The 21297-nt window shown below is 36.5% G+C and overlaps 1 protein-coding gene across 4 annotated transcripts in view; it reads left to right on the forward strand.

Annotated features, from left to right (window-relative positions):
* The window catches only part of Ythdc2 (YTH N6-methyladenosine RNA binding protein C2), a 65266-nt gene that overhangs the window by 25800 nt on the left and 18169 nt on the right, over window positions 1-21297 (forward strand). For all 4 annotated transcript variants that reach the window (NM_001427202.1, XM_039097251.2, XM_039097252.2 and 1 more), the window contains 10 exons: window positions 183-279; window positions 369-456; window positions 540-620; window positions 3897-3979; window positions 6739-6844; window positions 8457-8576; window positions 8865-9137; window positions 10024-10150; window positions 11640-11845; window positions 12154-12349. In NM_001427202.1, the coding sequence (NP_001414131.1) occupies window positions 183-279; window positions 369-456; window positions 540-620; window positions 3897-3979; window positions 6739-6844; window positions 8457-8576; window positions 8865-9137; window positions 10024-10150; window positions 11640-11845; window positions 12154-12349 (1377 nt within the window). The remainder of the gene's footprint in view (window positions 1-182; window positions 280-368; window positions 457-539; window positions 621-3896; window positions 3980-6738; window positions 6845-8456; window positions 8577-8864; window positions 9138-10023; window positions 10151-11639; window positions 11846-12153; window positions 12350-21297) is intronic.

A 21297-nucleotide genomic window follows, 5' to 3' on the forward strand; every position in this document is an offset into this window, starting at 1 on the left:
TGAAAAATTAGTGTTTGGTTGTAAAAATTTTTCTGTAATTCTGTTGATAGTCATATGCAAATAGTGATTCTTTTATAATCCTATATCAATATCTAAAACCACATCATATTATTCTTTATGAGTAGTTTTGTTGATTGTGTTTGATTTCATAAGACTAAATATTAAAAATGTTTTTCTCCAAGGTGCAATATTAATTTTTCTACCTGGATATGATGAAATTGTTGGTTTGAGGGATCGCATCCTCTTTGATGACAAGCGTTTTGCTGACAATACACATAGGTAAAATACACATAGATAAAGACTCGTACTTGTTCCTTATACTCACAGACAGGTACTACAGTACATTTTTTCTTTTTAATTGTAAACAGATATCAAGTCTTTATGCTTCATTCAAATATGCAGACATCTGATCAAAAGAAGGTATTAAAAAATCCACCTGCAGGTGTCCGAAAAATAGTAAGCATCATAAGATCCTTTATGTTCTGTTTTAATTTCTTATTCTATTTTCATGCTAATCATAAAATAATATTCCATTGCAGATCCTTTCCACCAATATTGCTGAAACAAGCATCACTGTCAATGATGTTGTCTTTGTTATAGATTCTGGTAAGGTGAAAGAGGTATGTATAAAGATGTTATATTTGTACTTAATAAAGACTAAAAGAATTCATTTATGGGAAAATTTATAGATAAATTTAACGCAATGTATGTTGTTTTTACTAAACTATTTTAGCTTAGATTTAGTATGTGAGATATATTTTGGTGTTCCAGCAAATTAAACAAAAACTAACTACTACTATGAAAGTAAAGAGTTCGAATAGTTACAGTAAAAATTTGTCACATTGTGGCAATATGATTATATATTTTCTGTTTTCCTCCTATATGTGGGGATGGGTCGTATTCCTCTTGTTCATTGATATCATCTAATGCCTCATAGATAGTGTATAGTAGATGTTTTGAAGATTTTTATTAAGAGAACCTTGATTAACAAAGGAAAACAAAATCCAGGGAACTAGAGCTGGGGCGAATGGCTCAGTTCTTTAAGTGTGAGAACCAGAGTTCCAGTCCCCATCACCTAAGTAAAAGGGTGAGCACGTCACTTTGTCCTTGCAATCCCCAATGCTAGGAAGATGGAGACAAATCAGTGAGCTCCAGAGCTGTCTCAAAAACTATAGTGGAGAGCAATTGGAAAAAATGTATGCTGTGGACCTGTGGCTTCCAGATGCACACTCACCCACACATATGCACAGACATATACATAACAACCAAGAACAACATAAATCAGGGTGAACACCACAACATTCATTCAACAGTGCAGATCCCTACCTGGCTATCTGTTGGTTCTTTCATACCATTATGGCATTTCATAAATTGCAGCAAAGGCCTCAAAGTCTACAATATTTACTACTGGTCTCTTTGCAAAGATAAACTTCTATGATAAATAAGTGATAACATTTGTTTCCTTTTGTTGCTGTAAAGTTAAAATAAAAAGCTGCCTTTTATCCCACTCTAGGTCTGGTACCACAATGCCCCAAGATATCTGGCAGATATCTTCATCTCAGTCAGCAAAGCGTCTCACCCGCTTTGCTCCATCCCATATCACACTGCTGATGGCTTCTCTCTGAGCCTGGTAACAATCCCTCTACCTATCTAGTTCCCAAGGCAAGTTGCCACCATACCAGATATACACATCCCAATTCCATGGCACCCTAGTGTCTCTAGCCACCACATACTCTCTTGAATTCAGTTAAATCACCACATGAAAGAACACACAACACAATATCCTCTGATCCAGTTGATAAATATATAACTGCCCATCTATACAGACAAAGCCCTGTACACATCCATACCTTAAGAATATTCATAACAACCCGTAAACGTTCAGAGAGGAATCCGCCTCCATGTTCTCTCAGTCTCCTCCTCTTCTCTAAAACTTCTCTCCCACCCATCCTTCCTTTTTGTCCAATGACAGGCCTTGTTTTACCTTGTACCTGCCTTCACCTGCATAATGACATCATCCTACATCCTTTCAGTATTAACATGGCAAACAGTTCCAGTGCTACTAATTTTGGTAGATCATATAATAGAGGTAATTGGTTTTAAGGAAGAGATGACTAAGCAGATATAAGTAATTTTTAGTGTTAAAATTAATGTTTCCAATATAATTTTAGGTTTATCTTACAGAGAATAAAATTTATTATAGATTTTGGTCAAATTCATTTTAAAGGAAGAATAAACTGTTTCTCCTATGATAGTGTCAATAAAAATAAGTGCTAAGCCTTTAAATATCAACACTTACCAGATGTGCTGCATACCTGTGTTCCCTGCATTGGGGAGATTGATATAGGACAGTTTAGGGTTCAAAGCTAGCTTGGCTACATGGCAAGAACTTGTCTCAGAGAGGAGAAAACAAAATGTGCAGATTTATTGCTCTTAAATTATTTAAATCTGAAAGAAGTATTTTAGAAATTAATTTCTTTAGGTGTTATCAAATCATGACTTATGCAGAGATAGTATCAGAAGTTATTTTATATACAAAACTCACAAATAAAACAAATATTACAAGCTAAGCAGCATATTTTCAAAAGTCCCTTACTAAACTTATTAAAGAATACATTATATTTGCTCTCTGTAATTAATTTTTATAAGAGAAAACAAGGACACTGAATGCTTGAAATAATGTATTTTACTTAGATACATATTTAAAAATATTTCTCATAGCCAGGTGGTGGTTGTTCATGCATATAATCCAAGCTCTTGTAAGGTAGAAGCAGGCAGACCTCTGTGTTTGAGGCCAGCCTGGTCTACAGAGTGAGTTCCAGGGCAGCCAAAGCTACACAGTCTCAAAAAAAAACAAAACAAACAAAAACAAACAAAAAATTACTCCTCCAGAAGATAGATATTCATTCACTTTAGGCACTTTGAGGCAGGCTGGCATCTTTTTATATTTTCCTTTGAAATACTCAGGAAAGGTTTACTTCTTGGTAACTCAGCAGGATGTTAAGTAGAAAGGGTTAAAAATGCTTTACTTTGAAATGTTTTGTTTGGTAAATTATTTTTATAGAAATTTACTTCTTGAGAAGTATCTCAGCAAATATCTTTTTTTTGTCACTCCTATTTCTTAAAATGATATAATATGATAAAAATAATTATCAGAGAAACCTATTTTTACATTTTTACACTTTGTTTTGTTGTTTAAAGGTTTTATTTATTTTTTTTGACACGATAATCACATCATTTCCTCTCTTTCCTTTCTTTCCTCTGACTCATCCCTGGCTACTCCCTGTTTCAAATTTATGACCTCTTTTTCATTGTTTCACACACACACACACACACACACACACACACACACATTCCTAAATATATGAATCCATCCTGCTTAGTGTGTATAATATAATCTGTACTTATGTGATCTCAGGACTGACCACTAATTGGTGTGTTCTTGTCTGGGGAAGGCCATGTCTTCTGCTCTCAGTATTCCCCAGTTACCTGTATTTCTTGGTCTAGAGTTGAGGCCCAGCAGGCTTTCTCCATTCCATGGCAAAATGTCTGTTGATGTTGTTCTTGTTCAGTTTATGTCTAGGTAGCCATGTTGATGTCACAATAAAGTCTTGGTATCTCTTGAGAATCAATTATTAAGCTGTAGTAGAGAACTACAAACAGCTCTGCACAGTACGGCATGGGGAGTTGTATAGGTCTTCTAAGTTTAGTTGGCCATTTACTGTTTTTTATTAGAGTACTTATAACCAGGAAACCTGAATTTTTAAGAAACAGTTTCTTCTAGTCAAGAGAGGACTTTAAATTTAACTCTGTATGTAAAAATATGTCGGTAATATTTTTATATCCTCATTATTTATAGATCATGTTTTAACATAAAAATGATTTAAATATTACAGAAATCCTTTGATGCACTGAATTTTGTTACAATGTTAAAAATGGTATGGATTTCCAAAGCTAGTGCCATACAGCGCAAAGGCAGGTAATGTACATTTTATGTTATAATTACATGCATAATTTCTACTTATCTAATTGCCTGTGATAGTAATATTACCATATGCATTACATATTTGTCATATAGTCTTCCTTTTATGTTAGTTTTCATAGTAGTCTTAATTTTATAGTGTCTTTGCCAAGCAAACTGTTTTGATACTTTAAAAATAACTAGAAAAATTTAAATTACATTCCTTTACTTAATTTATTTTGAATGTTTGTCAGAGGCATATACCTGCTATGGCACACGTGTAGTATTAAGATTATATCTTTCAGGAATTGAAACTACCATGTAGTTCCTGAGAATAGAACTAAGGTCTGGGCTTGATGACAAATGCTTATAACCCCTAAGCTATCTTACTGGTCCTTTTGGGGTAATTTTTCAAAAGTTAAATTGAGCTATGTTGCCAGCCCAAGTTACATCAAACATCAGCATGGAGGGAGAGGGGAATTGAGCACATATCCCCACTTGTACCTGTGGAGCTATTGGCAGCTGTTAGCCGCTGGGAGAGGGAGGGGCTTTCTTCAAGGTTGTGGCTCCTGCTTAAGTTGACCATGTTTTGGATAGCACAAATTGGTCTTAAAGGTTTTTTGGGGGTGGGGGGCATACTCAAACATAATAAAGACAATTTACAGCAAGCCTGTAGTCCACATCAAATTGAATGGAGAGAAACTCAAAACAATTCCACTAAAATCAGGAATAAGACAAGGCTGTTTACTCTCTATATATCTATTCAATATAACACTTGAAGTTCTACCTAGAGTAATAAGACAACTTAAGAAGATAAAAGCATTACAAATTGTAAAGGAAGAAGTCAAAAATATTAATATTTGTAGATGATACAGTATATATATAAGCAACCCGAAAAATTCTACCATGGAACTTCTTTTGGCAAAGTGGCTGGGTACAGATCAACTCAAAACCAAACCAAATCAACCAACAAGAACAACAATAACAAACCGGCAACCCTTGTTTATACAAATGACAAACGAGCTGAGAAAGAAATCAGGGAAACAACACCCTTCACAATAGTCACAAGTAAAATAAAGTATCTTGGAGCAACTCTAACCAAGCAAGTAAAAGACCCGTATGATAAAAGCTTCAAGTCTTTGAAGAAGGAAATTGAAGAAGATAGCAGAAGATGGAAAGATCTTCATGCTCATGGATAGGATTAACATAGTTAAACATCAGTGCTATAATCCATGTTGAATTAGTGTAACAGGATATTGCTCCTAGAGGAGTGCTGCATGAATTTAAGGAACATAAGGAAAAAGATGAATTAAGGAAAGGCATTCCTGAAAGGTTAAGGAAGAGTCAGATAAAGGCACATGGGTCAAAATGAGCACAAAAGTTGTTTATTTAGTTTAATCTGAAAGAAGATGGTCAAAAATAACCTGAAGTTTTGAACAAGTTCTTAAGGACCATTTTTATTTTTTTATAGTGATAGTGTATGTAGGTGCTTTGTGGAGGCCAGAAGTGCTAAACTCCTGGAGCTGGAGTTTATAAGGAGGGAACTTGGGTCCTCCACACCAGCAGAAGTCACTCTTAGATAGCCCTTGGGCTATCTAAAAAAGTGGTGATATGATGCTAGCTAGCATTCTTTTCAGCTCTTTAGAGAATGGGTTTATTAGTAGTTTCATTTCCATAAGAGAGAGACAGCGGATAGGATTATTGTAGCAGGTTGAAAACAGAGATGGACAATTTGAGATATACTAAAGTAATATTGGGCATGTTTTTATATGTATGAGGTGAGGGGTAAGGAATCTTGTAATATTAAAAATGCTGGATTGATTAAAAATAAGGGGGGGGGGGTCCTATAAGCACTTGCCATGCAAGGCTGCAAACCTGAGTTTAGTCCTGGAACCCATGGTAAAAGGAGAGAATCTATTCTTGAAAGTTGCTCGCTGACTCTATGGCATATCTATGCACACAACCCCCCAAACACATAATAGTAGAATTAAAAAATTAAATGTTATCCAGGATGTTTTAGAAAATTGGGCAGTTAGAAAATTAGTTGTCAGATAGAGAGGTTGGTAAGAATTCTGTTGAGAAGAATAAATACCTTTGGACGCCATGTGTCTTAGTTGACTAGAAAGTCTAGGTGGAGCTGTCCAAGAAGCTTCTGAAGTGTAGGCTTATAATAAACATCAGGAGATTTGGGTGGAACATCAGATTATGTACCGTTGTATTTTTTTGCCTTTATCCTTTCTGGATTGTGAACTCCATAAGGTTGGAAGTATCTGTCATCCATCCAGACACTAGCTATTTCTCTGATTAGGAGAACTAAAAGGAGACTGCTTCACTATGTTTTCTGATCTTTCCAAAAACTGTCTCTGTGGTGATGGGGTAAATGTCAGAGCTCTGTTGTTATGTAACCCACAACTCTGATCAGTGGGCCTGAACACACTGCCTGATACCATCTCAGTGAAATTGATTGACATTTAAATTACTAAGCATTTATGCTTTGAATTTCACTTGATTTCCAGTTTATATTACTACCTTTGGTTTTTTGTTTGTTTTTACCTATAACTGTAGATGGCATATTTGTGAATCTTGCTCAGTAAATAATATTGAGTCCCAGAGCACAAAACACCTTTTAAATGTATTCATGGGGGTCAAATAAAGATTAGAACTCAGATGTCTTGATCATGATTCACTCTTCTATCTCCTAAATCACATTAGTGTGAAGTTTCATTATTATTGTCTTTATTCCTTATCTGAGTCTTAATTTTATGTTTTATTTTAAGAGCTGGACGATGTAGACCTGGAATTTGTTTCCGACTGTTTAGTAGACTTCGATTTCAGAACATGCTGGAATTTCAGACTCCAGAACTCTTGAGAATGCCATTGCAGGTAGACCTACAGCTCTAAGACTTTGTGTGTGGGTGAGCAGAGCAAACAGGTCCCATTTCAGTTTCTACTGATTGAGCTTGAATAAATTCAGTTTACAAAGTAAAATCATAAGTTTTATGAAGTGGGATATATCACAATAAAGAACCTTCAGATAGTTTTTCAAGTTATTGGAATACATTATGGGAGCCATTCCAAAGTGTGTGTGTGTTTGTGTGTGTGTGTGTTTGTGTGTGTGTGTTTGTGTGTGTGTGCGCGCACACACGCGTGCGCACTTAATTCTAGCATTGTAAGAGTCTCAGATATGTAGTTTGGGTTTTGAAAATTCTAGATAGAATTAGAAACTAAATCATTTAAGTTGTAGAAGGTAATCCCAATAGCATAATGTAAGATGCTGAGCCTCTACCCTTGTAATTCTGTATTTACTGAGATCTCCAAATCTTCATTGCTTTTCTTTGAGTTTTCTGTCTTCATGGAAAACTAGAAGAATATCAGTTTGATTCTGTCTTTGAAAGATTGGCTCATTCTATTTTATTTTTATGTGCAAGTTTGTGTGTCTGCATGTAAGCATGCCCATGTATGTGTTGCCTTTAGAAGCCAGCACGTGTCCTCATGTCCCCTGGAGGTAGAGAGGCAGAATGCTCTAAGCTGCCTGATGTGGTGCTGGGAACTTAGCCTGGCTCCACTGCTCTGCAGCAAGTCCTTTAACCACTCAGCCATCTGTCCAGCCCCCGTTGGTTTTTTAGTCTCTTAGCCTAGATACTTTCTAGATACAGAATCATGTTTTTGACATTCATATCCCCATGGTTTCCTATTCCCAATGTCTTTGCAAGATTTTTTTCTTCCTCTGATTTATAATTAAAAACTTTTGGAACCTAAATTACTAAATAAACTCTTCAATGTTTCCAATCCCTTATCCTCATGATTCTACTCTCATTAGATTTTGTGTTCTTTAAAGTTATATTTATTTCTTTTGCTTTCATGTGTGCTAACCAATTTCTAAATTCCTTTCCCTTACTTACTTTATGATTAAACTCCTATTATATACATCTTAGTGTGTCATTTCTTCTTGGAAACTGTCTTTCACTTCTAGCCTCCTTCTCCAGCTCCTTCTCGAACTTAATTACAATGTATGCACTGCCCCCATGCCTGTAGTACCCAGTATCCTTCATAGCACTTAGCACAGATGTAAGTAATTATAAATAATGATGTGCTAAAGTAATCTAAGGTCTGGTTTTCACTTTACTATAAACTACAGAAAAGCAGGCATATGCCTAACTGTCAAAAGCTCCTGGATATTTGTTGAATGGAAAAAGATGATAGAATGAAGTGATCATAAAGGGAAGAAAGTGACTTACTGTCTGGTTAGTTTCTCTTTGAGAGTGTGGGTAAAAATGGTGAAAAAAATGTTGCCAGAAGGGGCAGTGATCATTTTGGTATAAGCTGATTGAGGGTGTTACAAGCAAGTTTCACTGAAGATGTTCTTCCCACATTCCTTTGACTCTGAGTCTTTGCTAGTTTGTGATTGGGACACATAGTTCTCTTGGCTGTTTTAATATAAAAGTCAGTGTTAGAGTTTTGCTCTTCATAATTGTTTTGCCATCGTGGTTTACAGGAGCTTTGTTTGCATACCAAGCTGTTAGCCCCAGTCAATTGTACCATTGCTGACTTCCTTATGAAAGCTCCTGAACCACCTCCAGCCTTAATTGTAAGAAACGCTGTTCAGATGCTCAAGGTTGGTATTGTAATTATTTTACTTGTTTGTTTTTTCAACTTAAAATTTAAGCTACATGAGCATATGTTTTAAATAATTTTATTCTTTTAAAAATTGTTACTTGATTAATACTTGAGTGCCTTTATAATTTAAAATGGTAGATATAGTTATTATATGTATACATTTAATACAAAATATTTTTACATAATATGATAGCAAAAGAACATTTGCATTATTTCATACTCACTGGGTTTTTAATTTAAGCATAATTTTGGGCTATGTCAATCTTTTTTTCATCCTTTTGCCTAGACAATAGATGCAATGGATGCATGGGAAGATCTGACTGAACTTGGCTATCATTTGGCTGATTTGCCAGTAGAACCACATCTTGGGAAAATGGTCCTGTGTGCTGTTGTTTTAAAGTGTCTGGACCCCATCCTTACAATCGCCTGCACGCTAGCTTATCGTGATCCTTTTGTACTGCCTACCCAGGCCTCTCAAAAACGTGCAGCTATGCTTTGTAGGAAACGTTTCACGGCAGGGACTTTCAGTGACCACATGGCACTTCTGAGAGCATTTCAGGTACTATTACTTTTGTTTATTGTTGAACATGCTGTATTTAATACATTCTGGGGCAGGTGTAGCAATTTAAAAATTAAAATAAATATTAAATACTCTGTTAATTTTGTTCTACTTGGGAAGCTGCATTGATTTACTTTTATTTAAGATTTATTTATTTTTATATGAGTATTTTTTCTGCGTGTGGACCTGGTGTCTGTGGAGGAAGGAAGCAGGGTTTGATTCCCTGGAAGTAGGGTTACAGATGGTTATGAGCCACCCTGTCAGTGCTTAGAACCTGAACCTGGGTCCTCCACAGAGCAACAAATGCTCTTAACTACTGAGCCACCTCCAGTCTCAGAAGTTATATTTTATCAGTAGAGCAGAAGTGGATGGGAAAAGACCATGAGGCCTCAACTCTACACAAAGTACAGGCAAGTAAAGAAGACTGAGAGTGGGAAAAATAGTCTTCTCCAGGAAAGAACTCCCCAACTCACTATTCAATACCCAATGGTCAGCCCTGAAAATGTACATACATTATACAGATTGAGCATTTTATATTTAAGAGTGAGTGTGTGTGTGTGTGTGTGTGTGTGTGTGTGTGTGTGTGTACATGTAACAACGAAGAAAGAGGCCATGAATATCAAAATGAGAGCAAAACGGAGTATATGGGAGAATTTGAAACTCAATTGCCATGATAGCAGTTGTATATAAACTAAATGACAATGTCTAATTTGATTATAAAATATTAGACTTTTGTAAAACTATCAGGATAATACTTTACCTGGAGTGATTAATACAGTGGCATTACTTTGTTCCCTCATTTAGATGTGATTGGTAGATATTCTGTGGGTTTTTTGTTGTTGTTGTTGTTGTTGTTTATTTGTTTTTTTTTCTTTTTCTTTTGTAGGCATGGCAGAAAGCACGAAGTGATGGGTGGGAGCGAGCCTTTTGTGAAAAGAATTTTCTTTCACAAGCTACTATGGAAATCATTATAGGCATGAGAACACAGTTGCTTGGTCAGCTTAGAGCATCAGGTAAGGTTTTCCTACATAGCACCATAATTTTATTTCATGTTTCCAGATTTAAAGTGATGCTAGTTCCTGTTCTCTTTACATCACACTGTAAGTCTATATTCATGAGCTGATGTGTGCACTTCTCTATCTTTTCTCTTCTGTACTTTGCTTATTGATGAAGTAAAATATTATACTGCTTGTGTGAAACTTTATGAAGTATATATGTAAAACTGTGTGTAAAAGTATATGAGCATGATCAGTATACCCTTTTGATAATGTTGGCAGAGCAAATTCTAATTTTTGTTAATGATTAATTTATATATAATTTGTTATATTTACTTTTGACTCTTAGATTTATCTGTAAAATTGCAATTATAAGAATTTAGGTAGATTAACATGGCTGCTACATACATGTGGAACACTAAAATGATTGGTAATAACTTGAAAGTACAATTTTTTGAGAGGACTCTAATGTTTCTGTTTTCTTTTAGAATGGCTTCTTTGATGGTTTTGTTTTGTTTCTGTTTTTTTAAGTAACATAGTTAACTGAAGTGATAATCATTAGTATCCAAATTTGGTTTTATAGGTTAGTCTAAGTATGAGAGGAAACAAGATAATTAAGAATTTAGATTTGTTTCAAATATGCGAAAATATGAAGGAGTTTTAAAATTTTAGCATACAGCCTACATACTTAACCATACCTTTAGAGTTGATGTTTGAGAAAATGAAAATATTGATAAAAGTGAAAAGAATGGTTTGGGTTTCAAGTTGTAAACTTGGAGAATGTTTATGATAGCAGTGTCTAATTTGGTTTCTTTTGCTATGATAAAGACCACGATTAAAAGCAACCTGGGGAAGAATAGGCTTATTTCACCTTTTAGTTGTTATGTCACCATAGGAAGTCAGGACAGGAACTAGACAGAGGCTCTGGAAAACTGTTGCTTGCTGACTTCTTCTTCATTGCTTGCTCAGCCTGCTTTCTGCACCATCCAGGACTACCTGCCAAGTGATGGCACTGCCCAAAATGGACTACCCCTTCCACAGCAATCAGAAATCAAGAAAATACCTCACAGACTTGTCAACAGGCCAGTCTGTTGGGGATATTTTCTTAAGTGAGGTTCCCCCTTCTTAGATGACTACAGCTTGTCAGGTTGACAAAAAGCTAACCAACACAGCAACTGATCAATGGTTTTACCGAAGAATGTACATATAGAGTGAGGCATAATAGCCACTACCAACATCCCAAATGCTCAGGACAACAAACGGGGAAATCCATTTGGTCGGGGTTACATATGATATCTTTTCCCAATAGCTCATATACCTAATCTAGCCTGAACAGATCTAAACTTTGCTTTATTAGTTCTATACTTCACACTTGCCAAAGTGGATAGTATTAATCATGGAGTTAGATGTTATATGATGTTACAGTTTCTTGTTGTTAAATGTACATAAATGTTAAAGTGCCTTTTGTGTAATATAAAAGATTAGTGTACTCTTTTTGTCCACCTAGGTTTTGTTAGAGCACGAGGTGGTGGTGACATTCGAGATGTTAACACAAACTCCGAGAATTGGGCTGTTGTTAAAGCTGCATTGGTAGCAGGCATGTATCCTAATTTAGTCCATGTGGACAGAGAGAATGTAGTATTGACAGGGCCAAAGGAAAAAAAAGTACGCTTTCATCCCACTTCAGTTCTCAGTCAGCCTCAGTACAAAAAGGTAAAACATTTTTAATGCTCTTAGACCCTGTGGTAGTGAAGATAAACAAAAATACTCCAACTACTTCTGCTTTAGCAAGATAATTTGGAAAATATATATAATAAAATATTAAATCTTAGAAATAACTAATAATAAATAAATAATAAATGTTAGAAGTAACATTGGAAAAGTAGTGAGGGAATCTGTATAAACCAGAAGAACAAGGGCTTGCTTCTGTTTTTGAATACTAACGTGCATTATTTGTTTTACTAAAGAACTTAAAGTATTATGAATAATTAAGGGATTAATTTTTTTAACTATCTTAATAGATTCCTCCAGCCAATGGTCAGGCTGCAGCAATTCAGGCATTGCCCACAGATTGGCTTATTTATGATGAAATGACCAGAGCCCATAGAATTGCTAATATCAGATGTTGTTCAGCAGTGACACCTGTTACTGTTCTGGTGTTCTGTGGACCAGCCAGACTGACAAGTAACGCTCTTCAGGAACCTTCATCCTTTAGAGGTAAATGTCGTATAAAGAAGTAAAATGTATATGAAATAAACTAAGTCAGTATCATAAAATATAAAAATTTGTGTGGTTTGTTTATAGCATGACACAGAAAATACTGAGTTATATTTTAGAAAGTAATATTCTTACCTTTATGCAAATACATTTTAATATGTTTTTCTACTTATATATTTTAATTTTAGGTTGCTGAGTAATGATGCCCATTTTTGTTTATTTTGTATGTTGGGGTGTATAAGAATATAAATGTGCAAGTGTTGGAGGAATGTCAGAAGATAGCATTAGGTGTCTTCATCTGTCATTCATGCTGCCTGTTCCTTTGAGGCAGGCTCTCCCTAAACCTGTGGCTTGTGCTTTCTCAGCTAGGCTGGGAGGCAGAAAAGCTCCATGATTTTCTGTGGGCAAAACACCTGCTGTGTTACTGTGTGTGCTGGAATCCTAACTCTGGTCATTGTGAATGTGCTCTGACATCCTTAATCATGGAGCCCATGTTACCACTTATTTGAGATTGAAAAACTAGAAGGAATGTAGGAAGAAACCTAGGGGCTGTATACATTATAAGACAAGAGGTCTTTTTAGGTATGTTTAAGGCTGAGATAATTAGGAGACCCTAAGTGAAGTGATGTTAGGTGTTTGGCTATCTGTATCTCTTAGATTTAGGAAAGAGGTGTGGAAAGTACACATTTCAGAGTTATCAGATTGTAAATATTTTAAAGGCATAAGTTTTTAGAGAAGAGGAAAAAAGTGTTAAAGGTAAATATATTTTAAAAAATGGTTGGTTCTGTTAACTGTTATTTGAATGAAAAAATATAGACTGAAAATTGTAGGTTGGGTTTTGTAATATGGTGTTTATCAGTTGTCTTGTCGAGAAGAGTGTCAATGACAGATGAGCTCAGAATTTCATGATAGTAGGATTGACATGATAGGAACCCAGTATAGTAATACCCCGTTGTAATTCTATCCCTTAGGTGGCAGAGGCAGTCAGGAGTGTTGTAAGTTCAAGGACAGTCTGGTTTACACAGTGAGTTCTAGTCAGGGCTACACAATGAGGTACCGTTTCAACCCCCACTCCCAAAAATACATGGCAAGTAACTCCTAAGAGAGTGGCTATGGTGGGAGTCTTGGTTCATTGCTATCGTTCCTTCTTTTCATTTATTTAATAATTTCCTTGGTTTAATATATATCAAGTAATTACTTATAAAAAGCATGTAAATGTTATGGCTCTTCCTTATATCCAGGCCATCTTGAGTAAATGACTATTTGTTTGTTTGTTTGTTTATTTATTTATTCATTCATTCATTTTGTTAGTTAGGTTTTGGTAGATTTTTAGAATGCTATTTTTAAAAAATTAAAGATTTCCTTTGCTCTTTTGGTTCTATTCTTTTTAAGAAATAAATCTCCTTATAGTCATTTATTTCTTACTGAATTGTTTATTTCATCTTTTACCCATTTACTTAAATTACATGCTCTTTTTCTATAAAACTTGAAATATATTTTAATTTTGTATCACTATTTTATTGTATAAATTAGCTTATAGGTTTCCATCTGGGGTTTTCATACATGCTTAGTTGATTCTGTGCAGTGCTACTCTGCTCTCATCTCTCTGCCTTCCTCTCAATACCCTGCCTCTCAATAACTTCTGACCACAGGCTTCGCTTCCCTTCTGTTGTATTGTCTTCCCTTGCCCTTAAGGCTCTTTTCTTTTTTTCTCCCAGTCAAATAGACTCTGTTCTAGTTTTCTGGCCCTTGTCTATATTCACTATTATCTAGATAGACATATTTAACAGAGGATAGGATCTGCACAGTTAGAGGCTGGATTTACCTTGCTTAACATGTTTTCCAGTTCCATGGATTTTCCATGTTTCTCTGGGGTGGGGCAACTCCCATTGTAGTTATATTCCACATTTCCATTGCTCTATTGATGAACATTTAGGCTGATTCCACTTCCTTGCACTTGTGAAAAGAATAGATCAACACAGCTCTACAGTAGGATACAAGGAACTCTTGAGTATATGCATATGGTTGGTATAGCTGGGCATATGCTACTTCTAGATTAGCTTTTTGAGATCCCCCCACCCTGATTTCCACAGTGGCTTTACTAGATGATGTCTCTTTTTATCCAACCTTGCCAGCATTTATTGTCTTTGTTTTCTTTTTCTTTTTCCTTTTGTTTGATGATGGCCATTCTGACAAGGATGAAATCGAATCTCAGTGTAGTTTTAATTTGCATTTTTGGTGGATAAATGTTGAAGACTTTCTAAAGTGTTTAGTGCTTATTTTGTTTTTTAATTATCATTTTATTTGTTACATTTCAAATGTCTCCCCTCCAAAGCCCTCCCACCCTTCCACCTCCTCTTTGCCTCTAAGACAGTGCTCCTCTGCCTACCCACCCACTTGTGTCTTACTCCTCTATCATTCACCTTCTCTGGGGTATCAAGCCTCCTCAGGACCAAGAGCCTTCCCTCCCACTGATGGGAGATAAGGCAGTCTTCTGCTACATATGTAGCAGGAGCCATGGACCCGCCCATGTGTACTCTTTGGTTGGTGGTTTAGTTTCTGGGAGCTCTAGGGGGTCTGGTTGGTTGATATTGTTGTTCTTCCTATGAAGTTGCAATCGCCTTCAGCTTCTTCAGGCTTTCCCATAGTTCATTTGTTGTTGTAAAAGTATAAGAATAATAAAGAGTAACGGTGTCTTTTACCCTGCTAGCTCTGTACCACGGTGCCCCAAGATATCTGCTAGGTATCTTGGCGGAAACACAGCCCAGCCACACACTTTCCTACACTCAAACCTTTACATAAAAGAACACACAACACAATAATCTTAGATCCAATTGGTAAGATATAATTGCCCACTTAAACATACAAAGCACAGTCCCCTGTTAGCAACATGTGAGCACAAATCTTCAGCCTTCTGGCCCAAAATCAACTGACAGACTCTTGAAATGCAGATTTTGAAGGGCTGATCACCCTGTCTTGGCAGAGTTTATCAGTCAACTATTCTGCATAATTTGTCCTTTTCTGGACAGTACTAGTCTGCAGATGAAACAGGCAGTTTTGTGTAGTGGCTGCCTAGCCACAAAGTATTGCCTCACCTGGAGGTAGAGATGTTCACATTCTTCATTAAATCCACCAAAGGGTAACTGTTAGGAGCAGATATGTCTCAACAAAAGATAAATAACTTTAAATCTCAAATTTTGTGCATTTCTGACGTTTTTGAAAACCATCTCCCTATATAAGACAATCTGGACTGTTGTCTCCATATCCTAAATTTTATCTTGAAAGTACTCTCACAAACTCAGAGCCATGACTTTGCTATTTGAATCTTAACTCACAGGTGTAATCAACTCAGAAATTTATAATGACAACAATAAAAGGACTGGCTCTAAACCTTGTACTTTTAAACTCTTTTAACAAATAAATTTTATATCAAAGCAAAGATATGATTTTAGCTTAGTTACCAAATGAGATTATGACCATACAATTCAATCTAGCTAATTCCTCCCAGTTAAATTACAACCAATTTTAAGTACCTCAGAAAAACAATTTTAGAATAACCACTTTCAGCCCCCCTAAAGTCCAGGGAATTGGGACGACGACTCCTCTATAACTTCTTCAAGCTGTTCATGGGCGTCGAGATATCCTTAGGGGTAGGGGGTAGGAAGAATGAAGCAAATGCTGTAGCAGGATGTATCCTGACTGGACCCAGCTGAAAGTCCTTGAGACCAGGATTCCAAGTAGGCACACTCTGTAAAATACAACTCTGAAGACAAAAGTTTAGAATCGAGATATCTTTTTGTTTGATTCTCCTGAATAAATTTTTCAGGCGGTCTACCTCTATCACATCTGATCAGTATGACTCTGTGAGGTTTCCAGAGCCTAATCACACTTTTTAAAAACACAAAGACAAAATCTTTCTCCCAAAATACTGTATTCCTTAGTCTTAAACCAGAAAAGCTTGTATCTTGAACTCTCTCCCAGAGTAATAATATAACCATAAAACTCAAAGTCACAGCCATCATGAATATTAAACAGTTTTTTAAAAAAGGAAGTAAGCTAAACAATGAGCCTGATAGGCTTTTGTACTCTTTGATATCGGGAAATTATCCCAAAGTTCCCGTGGAGCCCACGTTAAGAGAATTCGAGCTTCCTGTTGTGGTATATATCAAAAGTCACCACAAACCCTCACTAGCCGGCATCAACGAGCTATATGCCCTTTAGTGGTGTAATTCATAAAACAAACCAAATACCTTTTATCAATTCCAGTATCAATAAGCAACACATCAAACCAGGACTTTAGCCCAAAATATCTCAATCTGTTAAGCTCTCTACCCAGAGCCACAGATTTTTCTTTAACCTTAATAACTTCTAAAATATATGCCTGCATTCACTCTCCTTGGTGTTACAGACGTTTCATCACAACTCTCTACTTGGAGTTAGTGACTAATTTTTCCCTAAGTTCTGAACTGTGGATGAAAATCCCCACTTAATTCAGGTAATCTCTTTACTCTCTTCTTTCTAAAAACAAACTCAATCACCTTTTAATAATACCTGTAATTAAGAGGTAGCTTGTCTAACTAGGATTTCAACCCAAAATTCCCGTGGAGCCCATGTTAAAAAGAATATGAGTATCCTGAAAGACTTTCTAAACAACTTTCTTTAAAAAGCAGCTTTTAATCTCTGACTCTGTGATCTGTCATTATTTATCACACAGCAGGGGACCTACAGCCTGTCAGCCAGAGTGGCTTTCCCTTTCTTTGTTTGAATTCCCTGTGCTTAAGATATCACATGACTTAACATGGCGCCAGCCTCCTCTTACTTAGAAAATAAAAACTTTCTCTCAACTCTCAGGATTCCTAGTGGATTCTTGTCCATCACCTTGGCGCACCATCTGTTGTAAAAATATATAAATAAATAAGTAATAGTCTTTTACCCTGCTAGGTCCACGCCGCGGTGTCCCAAGATATCTTCTAGATATCTTGGCGGATATCACAGCCCAGCCACACACTTTCCTACACTCAAACCTTTACATAAAAGAACACACAACACAATAATCTTAGATCCAATTGGTAAGATATAATTGCCCACTTAAACATACAAAGCCCAGTACCATCCATCCCTTGAGAACATTAATAACAACCTGTAAATACACAGAGCAGAATCTTAACATCACCTGCCATGGCTTCTCCCCTCTCTCCGTCTCTTCTTCTCCTCTTAGTCTTCTCCTCTTCCTTCAAACTTCTCTCCCACCCATCCTTCCTTCTCCTCCAATGACAGGCCTCCTTCTATCCTGTACCTGCCCCTCACCAGTACTTTACAAATTCAATGGAGAGGTGGTTCTGGTGAAGTCACCTGAGTTCTGAGTCCTTGACTAGGCAGCTGTCCTTGGGGCAGTGGAATTAGCATCAAAATACAGTAACTTCAGGGAAAACCACAACATTCATTCATTGGGGAACCCTGGCTCAGTCCAATGGTTGGCTGTATCTGCATCTGTCTTAGATGCTGGCAGAGCCTTTCAGAGGACAGCCATACTAGACTCCTGTTTGCAAACAAATCTTGACATCAGCAATAGTGTCAGGGTTTGATGTCTACAAATGGAATGGATCCTAAGGTGGGGCAGTCTCTGGATGGCCTTTCCTTCAGCCTCTGCTCTATTTTTTCCCCTGCATTTCCTTTAAATCTGGGTGAAAAAATCCCTCAACTGGGGGCCATGACTATCTACTGGAGGTGGTCTCTTGAGGTTCAGTCTCCCTGCTGTTGTGTATTTCAGCTAGTGTCATCCCCATTGGGTCCTGGGAGCCTCTTGCATTCCTGACATCTGAGACTTTATAGTGGTTCTCCCAAGTTCCCCAACCCCCACTGCTACTTATTTTTATTCATTCTCCTGACCCTCTGGACTCCTCTCCTGGCTCTTCCCATACCTGGTCCTGCCCCCTCTTTTTCCTCCCCCTTCCCTCACCCACCCAGATCCCTCCCTCCCTCTGCCTCCCATGATTATATTGTTCCTCCTTTTAAGTGAGTTTGAAGCATCCACACTTTGGTCTTCCTTCTTGTTAGGCTTCATATGGTCTGTGAATTGTGTATCATGGGTATTCTGAGCTTTAGAATAATATCCACTTAACAGTGAGTACATACCATTATGTGCTTTTGGGTTTGGGTTACCTCATTCAAGATGACATTTTCTAGTTCCATCTATTTGTCTGCAAATTTCATGATGTTTTTAATAGCTGAGTAGTACTCCATTGTGTAAATGTACCACATTTTCTGTATCAATTCCTCTGTTGAAGGACATCTGAGTTCTTTCCAGCTTCTGGCTATAATAAATAAGATTGTTATGAGCATAGTGGAGCACATGTTCTTGTTATATGTTAGAGTATCTTTTGGGCATATGCCCAGAAGTGGTATAGCAGGGTCCTCAGGTAGAAGTATTTCCAATTTTCTGAACCACCAGATTGATTTCCAAAGTGGTTCACCAGATTGCAATCTCATCAGCAATGGAGGAGTGTTCCTCTTTCTCCATATCCTCTCCGGCATATGCTATCACCTTAGTTTTTTTTTCTTAGCCATTCTGATTGATTTAAGGTGGAATCTCAGAGCTGTTTTGATTTTCATTTTCCTGATGACTAAGGATGTTGAACATTTCTTAAGGTACTTCTCAGCCATTTGGTATTCCTCAGTTGAGAATTTTTTGTTTAGCTCTGTACCCCATTTTTTAATTGGGTTATTTGGTTTTCTGGAGTCTAACTTCTTGAGTTCTTTGTATATTTTGGATATCAGCCCTCTAATTGGATGTAGGGTTGATAAAGATCTTTTCCAAATCTGTAGGTTGCTGTTTTGTCCTTTTGACAATATCCTTTGTTTTACAGAAGCTTTTCAGTTTCATGAGGTCCCAGTTTTTCAATTGTTGATCTTAGAGCCTGAGCCATTTATGTTCTGTTCAGAAAATTTTCCCCTGTGCCCATTTCACACTTTCTCTTCTATTAGATTTAGTGTATCTGGTTTTATGTTGAGGTCCTATACCCACTTGACTTGAGCTTTGTGCAGGGTGATAAATATGGGCCAATTTGCATTCTACATGCAGACAGCAAGTTAGACTACTTGTTGAAGTGATTTTTCCCTCCTGTATGGTTTTGGCTTCTATGTCAAAGATCCAGTGACCATAGGTGTGTGGGTTTATTTCTGGGTCTTATACTATTCCATTGATCCATTGATTCCAATGAGATGATCCTGTGATTTTTTTTTCCTTTAAGCAGTGGATTATGGTGATGGATTTCTGTATATTGAACCATACCTGCATTCCTGGAATAAAGCCTACTTAGTTGTGAATGATGGTTTTGAGGTATTCTTGGATTCTCTTTGCTACAATTTTATTGAGAATTTTTGCATCGATATTCATAAGTGAAATTTGTCTGAAGTTCTCTTTCTTTGTTGGGTCTTTAGGTACCAGAATAATTGGCTTCATAGAATGAATAAGGAGGTAGTATTCCTTCTGTTTCTGTTTTGTGGAATAGTTTGAGAAGTATTGGTATTAGGTCTTCTTTGAAGGCCTGATAGAATTCTGCACTAAAACCATGTAGCCCTGGACTTGTTTGTTTATTTGGGAGACTTTTAATGACTGCCCGTAGGAGTCTCAGTTAGGCCAGGTGTTGGGATTGGGGGTATGGGGTGGGAGTGGGAGTGTCTCTTCTGTGAGCCTGGTTGTGATGCACCTCCTGGGTGCTGGGAGGTGCATCACAACCAGGCTTACAGAAGTTGTGGGCTGGAAGGAACTAGTCCATGTTTATGTTGTTTCTTTTGAGAACTTTTTTAAGATCATTGGCCAGTATTGATTGGCAGGAGTTTGCTTGTTTGCTTAATTTTTGCCATTATTTATTTTAGAAATTAAGCCCTTTCTGAAGGCTGTTTTGATAAATTGTTTTGCTGTACAGAAATTTTTTATGTAATCACATTTGTCAGTTGATGAGGCTCTTTTCCTGTGCTATGGGGACTCTATTCAGGAATTTGGCATATGTCTTGATGTATTTTCCCTGTGATTTTCTTTAGTGTTCTAAGCGTATTTTGTTTTAGGTTAAAGTCTTTGGTCTACTTTAAGTTGATTTTTATGCAGAGTGAGAGATGCATATCTAATTTCATTCTGCCAGTAGATAATCAAGTTTGTAAGTACTATTTGTTGCAAAGGCTTCCTTTTATTCCTGTGGGGTTTGGTGGGTTTTTGTTTCTTTGTTGTTGGTGGTGGTGGTTTTACCTTTGTTAAAAGTTAGGTGTCCATAGCTGTTTGGGTTTGTCTCTAGGTGATCTGTGGCATCCATTAGTCATCTGTTACATGTTTGCGTTTGTGTGAATTCCATGCTGTCTTTATCATTGTGACTTCGTAACATAGTTTGAGGTTGAGTAACATTGAGATCTTCAACTGTATTCTTTCTGCTTAAAGCTGCTTTTTTATCCATTTTTGGATGATTTTTTATTTGTATGTGTATGTATTTCCATATTAATTTTAGGATTTTTTTCTTTTAGTTTAGCTCTGTTCTTCAATTTTAGCTCTGTTCTTTGAAATCTCAGTAGAGATCATATTGAATTTATAGATTGCTTTTTAATAGTTTAGGCATTTTCACAATATTAATCCTGCTAGCCTAGGAAAATGGCTTTTAGCTTTAAAGCTCTTATCCTTTTGATCACATTTTAAGTTGTTTAGATTACTGTATATTCAGATTGATTAATCTTACACTAATTACTTTCAGAGCAAGAAATGTAATTCTTCAGTTGCAGTGATAAATACTGTTTTTGCTTTCTATAATTTAACTTTTAAGATTTATTTTTCTTAATGAGTTAGACTTGTGCTAAAGTATTTCCCTCCCCTTCTGGGAGTGTTTCTCTTTTATCTGCACTACTTATTAAATAGTACTTATTAAACCTTTTTAGAATGCTTAAAGATGCCTCTTAAATTTGGA

The sequence above is a fragment of the Rattus norvegicus genome, chromosome 18 (assembly GCF_036323735.1).
Source record: "Rattus norvegicus strain BN/NHsdMcwi chromosome 18, GRCr8, whole genome shotgun sequence".
In the NCBI taxonomy this organism is placed as follows: Eukaryota; Metazoa; Chordata; class Mammalia; order Rodentia; family Muridae; genus Rattus; species Rattus norvegicus.